Source organism: Piliocolobus tephrosceles, chromosome 16 (assembly GCF_002776525.5).
Source record: "Piliocolobus tephrosceles isolate RC106 chromosome 16, ASM277652v3, whole genome shotgun sequence".
NCBI classification, from domain to species: domain Eukaryota; kingdom Metazoa; phylum Chordata; class Mammalia; order Primates; family Cercopithecidae; genus Piliocolobus; species Piliocolobus tephrosceles.
This window is the reverse complement of record NC_045449.1, coordinates 54,083,849-54,093,131: the sequence shown is the minus strand read 5'-3', so window position 1 is coordinate 54,093,131 and position 9,283 is coordinate 54,083,849. Positions and strand designations below refer to the sequence as shown.

General features: G+C 48.0%; 1 protein-coding gene across 1 annotated transcript; it reads right to left on the bottom strand.

Moving 5' to 3' along the window:
* Positions 1–3,625: 3,625 nt before the first annotated feature.
* Positions 3,626–4,398, bottom strand: LOC111525835 (uncharacterized protein FAM215A). The gene has a single exon (XM_023191482.2). It carries the CDS (start codon positions 4,284–4,286, stop codon positions 3,948–3,950), a length of 339 nt encoding a protein of 112 aa, XP_023047250.1. The 5' UTR covers positions 4,287–4,398; the 3' UTR covers positions 3,626–3,947.
* Between the last annotated feature and the right edge of the window lie 4,885 nt (positions 4,399–9,283).

Sequence of the window (9,283 nt, the reverse complement as noted above, 5' to 3'; positions counted from 1 at the left end):
CTGGAGGAGTACTCTTATTCTACTTCTCCTACCTAAGAATCTAAAATATTAGAAATTACACTAAACTGCTAGGATTACAGGTGTGAGTCACCACGTCTGGCCCCCATATACCTATTTTATCTGAATTTTATTATGAGTTGGTGTTAAATTTTTGTCAAATACTTTTTTCTGAAATTAATTGACATTTTTTTTTCTTGTAGCCTTTTAGTACAGTAGACTACATTGATTAATTTTCAAATACAAAATCAGCTATGTATCCTTGTAGTAAACCCCACTTTGTCATGTTGTATAATTCTCATATATTGATTAATTCTATTTGCTAATATTTTGTTAAGGATTTTGCATCTTTACTTACAGTGGGTATTGGTTGGCAGTTTTCTCCTTTTTTGTGTGTGCTTCCTTTGGTTTTGGTGTCAGAGTGAATACTAACTTCTTCTTTTTTTTTTTTTTTTTTTTTGAGACAGAGTCTTGCTCAGTCACCCAGTCTGGAGTGCAGTGGCGCGATCTCGGCTCACTGCAACCTCCGCCTCCCGGGTTCCCGCCATTCTCCTGCCTCAGCCTCCCAAGTAGCTGGGACTACTGGCGCCTGCCGCCACGCCCGGCTAATTTTTTGCATTTTTAGTAGAGACGGGGTTTCACCGTGTTAGCCAGGATGGTCTCGATCTCCTGACCTCGTGATCCGCCTACCTCGGCCTCCCAAAGTGCTCGGATTACAGGCGTGAGCCATTGCGCCCGGCCTGAATACTAACTTCTTAAAATGATTAAGCAATGTACTTGTCTATTTTCTGAAAGAGTTTGGGTAGAATTGGTGTTAATTATTATTATTATTTTTTGTTGTTGTTGAGACAGTCTCACTCTGTCGCCCAGGCTGGAGTGTAATGGCACAATCTCGGCTCACTGCAACCTCTACCTCTTGAGTTAAAGCGATTCTCCTGCCTCAGCTTCTTCCAAGTACCTGGGATTACAGGCGCCCACCACCATGCCCAGCTAATTTTTGTATTTTTAGTAGAGATAGGGTTTCACCATATTGGTCAGGCTGGTCTTGAACTCCTGACCTCAGGTGATCCAACTGCCTCGGCCTCCCAAAGTGCTGGGATTACAGGAGTGAGCCACCGCGTGTGTCCAATTTAAACATCTTCAAGGAAACACATCAAAATGTAACTAGAGGTTATTTGTAGGTAATGGGACCATGGGGATTTCTACGTCTTCTTTGGCATATTTGTATTTTCTACTTTTTTCTATAATGAACATCTATTGTTAAAACAGGTAAGATATTGAGTTTTAGCAAGATAAAATATGCAAATAGAAAAGAAATAAAAGAAATATATCCAATGTCAACAGTGGCTGCCACTAGATGATGGCATCATATGAGATTTTCATTTTCAACTTTTTTTTTGAGATAGAGTCTCATTCTGTCACCCAGGCTTTAGGAGTGCAATGGCACAATCTCAGCTCACTGCAACCTCCACCTCTTGGGTTCAAGTGATTCTCCTGCCTCAGCCTCCCAAGTAGCTTGGACTACAGGTTTGCACCACCCTGCCAGGCTAAGTTTTGTATTTTTAGTAGAGACAGGGTTTCGCCATGCTGGCCAGGCTTGTCTGAAACTCCTGGTCTCAAGTGATCTGCCTGCCTTGGCCACCCAAAGTGCTGCCACCTTGCCCGGCAAATTTTCATATTTAGCTTCGATGTTTTCTGAATTTTCCACAAAAAGCATATATTAGGATTATATTGGTAAAATCACATATTATATCACCCCATTTTAGATGAATGGGAAGAGGAAGATAAGTGGTTACATAGTCAGGAGAAGGGTCACTTCAATAAACTAAAACTAAGAACTTCTGCGTTATCATCAACTGCTATAGAGTCTTTCTTTCAAAGATGTCTAATTGTCAGGTGAGCGCGGTGGCTCACACCTGTAATTCCAGTACTTTGGGAGGCTGTAGTGGGTGGATCACTTGAGGCTGACAGTTTGAGACCAACCTGGTTAACATGGCAAAAACTCATCTCTACTAAAAAATACAAAAATTAGCCAGGCGTGATGGAGCACACCTGTAGTCTCAGCTGCTGGGGAGACTGAGGCATAAGAATTGCTTGAACCTGGGAGCCACCGCGCCTTGCCTTTTTTTTTTTTTCCTTTCAGATGGAGTTTTGCTTTTGTTACTCAGTCTGGAATGCAATGGCACGATCTTGACTCACTGCAACCTCCACCTCCTGGGTTCAAGCAAGTCTCCTGCCTCGGCCTCCCTAGTAGCTGGAGTTACAGGCATGCACCACCATGCCAGGCTAATTTTTGTATTTTTAGTAGAGAAGGGTTTTCACCATGTTGGTCAGGCTGGTCTCGAACTCCTAACCTCAGGTGATCCACCCGCCCCGGCCTCCCAAAGGGCTGGGATTACAGGTGCGAGCTGCCGCGCCCAGCTTTTTTTTTTTTTTTTTTTTGAGACAGTCTCACTCTGTCACCCAGGCTGGAATGCAGTAGCATGATCTCGGTTGACTGCAACCTCTGTCTTCTGGGTTCAAGTGATTCTCCTGTCTCAGCCTCCTGAATAGCTGGGATTTTTCTAAAAACAGACTTCACCATGTTGACCAGGATAGTCTTGAACTCCTGACATCAAGTGATCCGCTCACCTTGGCCTCCCAAAGTGCTGAGATTACAGGCACAAGTCACTGAGCCCCGCCAGGAAATTCAGTTTCTGAAAATACACCTGTGGATCTCTAGCCTTGAGCATCCTTGGATGCTGCTTTAAATGACTGATCCTCGATGCCTCCCTTCTAACTCACACGCCCACTCCCCTACATCAATCTCCCAGAAAAAGGGACCTCTATTATTATTATTATTATTTATTTATTTATTTATTTATTTATTTATTATTATTTTTTTTTTTTGAGGCGGAGTCTTGCTCTGTCGCCCGGACAGTGGCGGGATCTCAGCTCACTGCAAGCTTCGCCTCCCGGGTTTACGCCATTCTCCTGCCTCAGCCTCCCGAGTAGCTGAGACTACAGGCGCCCGCCACCTCGCCCAGCTAGTTTTTGTATTTTTAGTAGAGATGGGGTTTCACCGTGTTAGCCAGGATGGTCTCGATCTCCTGACCTCGTGATCCGCCCGTCTCGGCCTCCCAAAGTGCTGGGATTACAGGCTTGAGCCACCGTGCCCGGCTATCATTATTATTATTATTATTTTTAGAGACGGGCCTCACTTTGTTGCTCAGGCTAGTTTTGAACTCCTGGCCTCAAGTGATCCTCCTGCCTTGGTCTCCCAAAGTACTGAGATTACAGGCAGGAGTCCCTGCGCCTGGCAAATCCTGTATTAAACCCTTTTATGTTCACTCTGCGTGCGGTACTGCAGAGAGGGCAAGGAGGAAGCAGAGGTGCCCTGGCGTCTTCAGCTGGAGGTAAGCAGGGCGCTGAGGGTGGGAGAGGCCGGGCGCCTGGGGATGGGAGGCAGGACCCCACCCTCACAGGAACGCTGCTACCCCTATCCCGGAGGTCAGGGCCTCTCGCCCAGCTCTGGCTCTGAGGTCCTGGAGGGAGGGAGATACTGTTACGACTCTGAAGACTGGGGGAGGGCCACCCCCATTCCAGAAGAGTGAAAATCCTGAGCCTGAAGCAGAAGTGGAACCGGTTGGAGCCGAGGCTTCAGAGAGTGGCATTCGAAAGAGGATCTGGCGCCGCCCTGTGAACTGTTCGGGCTCGCAGGGCTGAAGACTCCGAAGACCCAGACCTGCGAACCGTGGGGAGGTTCCACGCGGATGGGGGCCACAGCCCCCGCCGGAGCCCCAACACTAGCCCTGGACTTCTCCACCGACTTACGACATAAGAGCTGAATAAGCTCCTTATTTAACGCACTGTTGTATCAGGTCCCTGTGGGAGCCACTGGCCCTATAGCCTAATAAAGGAGCGGTGCACGCATTGGGTTGGTGAGCTACCGCCACAGCAACGCGTGCTAATCAACCATCCCAAAAGGCGGCTGGAACAAGGTTTTCGCAGGCTTGGGCTTCAACGCTGGGCTGGCCGCTGCGCTCTGCGGCTCCCTGAAGGCCTTCGGATCGGCCAGGGGGCTCCGTTCCTTCTGGGCCGAGGCTGAAGAAGCAGCGGCTGCACCAGAGAAGAGCTTCTGGGTGAAGGTGGAAGCGCACGGGGCCCGCGGAACCGCCTAAGGCGTCTTCAGACGTGGGCTCGGAACTGGCAGGCTTTCGTTTCTGCTTCATTCCATGGCCACGGGAAGCCACGTGGGCAAGCCCGAAGTCAGGGGGCGGGAAAGTACCCTCCACCCACAACGAAACCATGGCAAGCGGTGGGTGCAGGTAGGGCTGAGGAATTGGGGCTAATAGTCTATCTATCCCGGTGAGTGGGGAGACTTGCTCTGGGGGTTGCACAGCCTAGGTCTGCTTTTACAGTGGTGTCTGTCACTATGAAGACTCCACCATGGGTCGCCATCAGGTCAGGGACCCTGCAAGGCAAGAACTACGTCTTCCTCTGCACACAACCCCACTCCCTTCCCCCCATGCCTAACACCACACTCCCTTCCCCCCATGCCTAACACCACACTCTGTTCCCCCTATGCCTAACACCAAGCCCCGCCCTGAGGGATGACTCAGGAATAGTACTGAGAGCATTTTAGGCCATTCCTGCGTTATCCCCATGTGACTTGTTATGAAATATAGACTGACTTCCTGAAGATCAGCAAATAGTGCGAAGTATTTGGCTTGTAATCTGTAAAGAGACTCTGCCATTTGGAGCTGGGATCTGTCCCCAGATCTGTCAGACACCAAATCCCATATCTACTGCCACCCAAAGGGACCTCCAGAAGAAAGGGGTTATACAGGGTCAAACACCAAGGCAGGTTAGTGAAATTTCTCTAGAGGCCATTTAAAGCTGGGGTCTCACCACCTGAATTGCCCTCAGAGGAAGGCTGTGTAGGGCACAAACCTAGTCAGGGGTCCATATGGACGTAAGGACAATTTTTTTTTTTTTTTTTTTTTTTTGAGACAGTCTCATTCTGTCGTCCAGGCTCGAGTGCGGTGGTGTGAACCCAGCTCACTGCAAGTTTCAACCTCCTGGGCTCAGGTGATCTTCCCACCTCAGCCTCCTGAGTAGTGGGGACCACAGGCTCATGCCATCATACCCAATTAATTTTCTTTCAAATTTTTTGTAGAGATAATGTCACCCCGTGTTGCTCAGTCTAATCTTGAACTCCTGGACTCAAACGATCCTCCTGTCTCTGCTCCTTAAAGTCCTGGGACCACAGGTGTGAACCAATGCACCTGGCCTCTTTTTTTTTTTTTTTTTTTTTTTTGAGACGGAGTCTCGCTCTGTTGCCCAGGCTGGAGTGCAGTGTCCAGATCTCAGCTTACTGCAAGCTCCGCCTCCCGGGTTCACACCATTCTCCTGGCTCAGCCTCCCAAGTAGCTGGGACTACAGGCACCCGCCACCACGCCCGGCTAGTTTTTTGTATTTTTAGTAGAGATGGGGTTTCACTGTGTTAGCCAGGATAGTCTCAATCTCCTGACCTTGTGATCCGCCCGCCTCAGCCTCCCAAAGTGCTGGGATTACAGGCGTGAGCCACAGCGCCTGGCCACCTGGCCTCTTAAGAATAATTTTAAAAACAATGAGGTTCACCATCAGAGCCCCTGCTGCTCTACTAAGTCCTTTGGCCCCTCTCATCAGGGCAAAAGCAAGCTCAGCCCCAGATGTTCTGCTTAATGGCCACCTTTCCCAGGAGACTTTGCTCTATAAAGGAGAACCACTTAGAGATATGAGCAATCTTAAAGAATGCCACCAGCACTACTGAATGCCTGGCACGGGCCACGTGGGTGGAGAGCATATTTTAGGGCAGTCATTCATGGTAAATTATTTCTGCCAGCCCGTAAAAGTGACGACTCAATATCCAACTATGTCAGGCCCAGGCTGACAAAAGTAGAGGCATGAGGAACCTAGGATTGTTTTGATGTGCCTTGGTTATGGTATATGTGGAAGATTTTAGAGCTTGTTGTAAAAAGTGATGACCCATGGCTCTCCAGGCTGGGTCTTCGATTGCCTTTGTGGATTACAAGAGAATATTATGCAGCAGTTTTTAAAAATGAGGCAGACTGGGACAATCAATCTCCAAGATACATAGGCGCTGTTAAGGGAGCAAAGCAAGATGTAGTAGGGCGTGTATAGTATGCACTGTGTGCTGTGCGCTATCTGCACAGAACTGTGAGGTCTGATATAGTAGCCACTACCCACATATGGCTATTAACACAGAAATTTAGGTTGGGCCTGGTGGCTCATGCCTGTAATCCCAGCACTTTTGGAGGCCAAGTGGGAGGATAGCTTGAGGCCAATAGTTCGAGACCAGCCTGGGCAACATAGTGAAACCCCTTTTCTACGAAAAACTTTATTTATTATTATTATTATTATTATTTTTGAGATGGATCGCACTCTGTCACCCAGGCTGGAGTGCAGTGGCTCAGTCTCAGCTTATTACAACCTCTGCCTCCTGGGTTCAAGTGATTCTCATGCCTCAGCCTCCAAGTAGCTGGGTCTACAGGTGCGCACCACCATAGCCAGCTAATTTTTGTATTTTTGGTAGAGACAGGGTTTCGCCATGTTGGCTAGGCTGTTCTCAAACTCCTGACCTCAGGTGATCTGCCCGCCTCAGCCTCCCAAAGTGCTGAGATTACAGGCATGAGACATTGCACCCGGCCAAAAAATGTAAAACTGTAAAAATTAGCCAAACATGGTGGCGTACATCTGTAGTCCCAGCAACTTAGGAGGCTGAGGTGGGAGGATTTCTTGAGCCCAGGAGGTCAGGGTTGCAGTGAGCTATGGCTGCACCACTGCACTCCAGCCTGGACAACAGAGTGAGGCCCTGTCTCAAAAAATAAAGAAACAGGAATTTGAGGCCATGTTCACACATGGCTGCAGACCAGTCTGGTAAACAGAGCAAGACCCTGTGTCTTCAAAAACAAAGAAATTTTTTTTTTTAAAGTCAGCTGCTAAGACACACTGGCCACATATTAAGTGTTCAACTGCCCCGTGTGGCTAATGGCTACCAAACTGGGCAGCACAGGCGACCATTTTCATCACTGAAGTTCTGTTAGATGACCTCTGGAAGCACACACAAGAAACTGGTAATGGTGATTGCCTTCGGGGAGGGAAACTGGGAGGGTGCAGGGCTGTATGCCCTTTTGTACCTCTTGAATTTCATATCATGTATTTGTATTAGGTGTTTACAAATTATTTTAAAAACAAACTGGGAATTAGGAATCCCCATATGGAATCACTGCAGTGGGACAGTGGTTCCCAAAAAACTACTTTGCAATTTGCCTAAAACAAATTAAGGTAATAGCTATCATGATTTCATATTTAATATTTTTTCACAGCTTAGAGTTTCTTAGCTCCTGTTGCTCTCTCTCTGCTCTTACGAGCTCACAGGGTGATAAAGTGAATTAGTAAGTAGCAGGATAACATTAAAGGAAAAATTCCTGGGAAACATGGTAAAACCCCGGCTCTACAGAAAATACAAAACATTAGCCTGGCATATGGCATGTGCCTGTGGTCTTAGAGACTTGGGAGGCTGAGGTGGGAGGATCGCTTGAGCCTGGAAGGCAGTAACTCAATCCCAGCAGAATCCCAGGGAGCGAAGGTGCTCATCCCAAAAGAAAAACAAGAAGGAAATTCTATTACCAGAAGACAAAGGGATGAAATGAGGGATGGAGAATCAAAGACTGAAGCTACTAGGGTTCGTTTTTATTAATATTTAATCTTTTCAGAGGCAAGAGTCTCACTATGTTGCCCAGGCTGGTCTTGAACTCCTGGCCTCAAGCTATCCTCCTGCCTGAGCCTTCCGAGTTGTTGGGATTACAGATGTGAGCCGCTGCATTCAACTTTGGTTTTTGTTTGGTTACTTTTGTTTTGTTTTTTTGACAGAGTTTTGCTGTGCCACCCAGGCTGGAGTGCCGTCAGTGACTTAGCCTCGGCTCACTGCAGCCTTGACCTCCTGGCCGCAAGTGATCCTCCCGCCTCAGTGCCACCCCTCACCACCCTCCAATATCTGGGACTACAGGCGTGCATGACCACGCACGGCTAATTTTTAAATTTTTTATAGAGATGGGGTTTCGCCATGTTGCTCAGGCAGGTCTCCAACTCCTGGACTAAGCGATCTGCCTACGTTGGCCTCCCAAAGTGTGAGCCGCCGCACCCACCATTTAAGATTGAAGCTAGAGCAGGCAAACCCTTAAGCCTAAACCAGTAACAGTTTTTCACAAGTTCATAGATGTGACTGTGGTAAATAACACACAAATTCACTTAAAAGCAGGTGTGTCTGCGTGGTAATTTTTGGTCCTTATTTTTATTTTTATTTTCAGTTAATGGATATTACAGATACAACTTTTTTTTTTTTCTTTTTTTTTGAGACAGGGTCTCACTCTGTCGCCCAGGCTGGAGTGCAGTGGCATGATCAGAGCTCATTGCAACCTCCGCCTCCTGGGTTCAAGAGATTCTCCTCCCTCAGCTTCCTGAGTAGCTGGGATTGCAGGTACATGCAACCACACCTGGCTAATTTTTGTACTTTTTGTAGAGACAGGGTTTTACCATGTTGCTCAGGCAGGTCTTGAACTCCTAAGTTCAAGTGATCCACCTGCCTTGGCCTCCCAAAGTGCTGGGATTACACATGTGAGCCACCATGCCTGGCCTAAAGATGTAACTTCTATCATGAGGAGGTCCAAGAACTATTCTCTTTTTCTTTTTTTAATGTTAGAAAGGGATTCCTTTTTTTTTTTTTTTTTTGAGACTGAGTCTTGCTCAGTCGCCCAGACTGGAGTGCAGTGGCCGGATCTCAGCTCACTGCAAGCTCCACCTCCCGGGTTTACGCCATTCTCCTGCCCCAGCCTCCCGAGTAGCTGGGACTACAGGCGCCCGCCACCACGCCTGGCTACTTTTTGTATTTTTTAGTAGAGACGGGGTTTCACCGGGTTAGCCAGGATGGTCTCGATCTCCTGACCTCGTGATCCGCCCGCCTCGGCCTCCCAAAGTGCTGGGATTACAGGCTTGAGCCACCGCGCCCGGCCTAGAAAGGGATTCTTAACTGAGTATGTGCTGCAGCAAAGGGAGGGGAAATTAAGCAAGAAGAGAAGGGAGCCAGGAAATAAAGGCACCAACCCAGGAAGCAGTTAAGCAAATTCCGGGATGACCACATGTGACAAGTTTAGGGGATAACTTGAGCACATGGAGGACAGAACTTGGAGAGGGCACTGTGGGCATGGGCCCCACCTGCTCTGCCAGAGCACTGGAGGAGAAT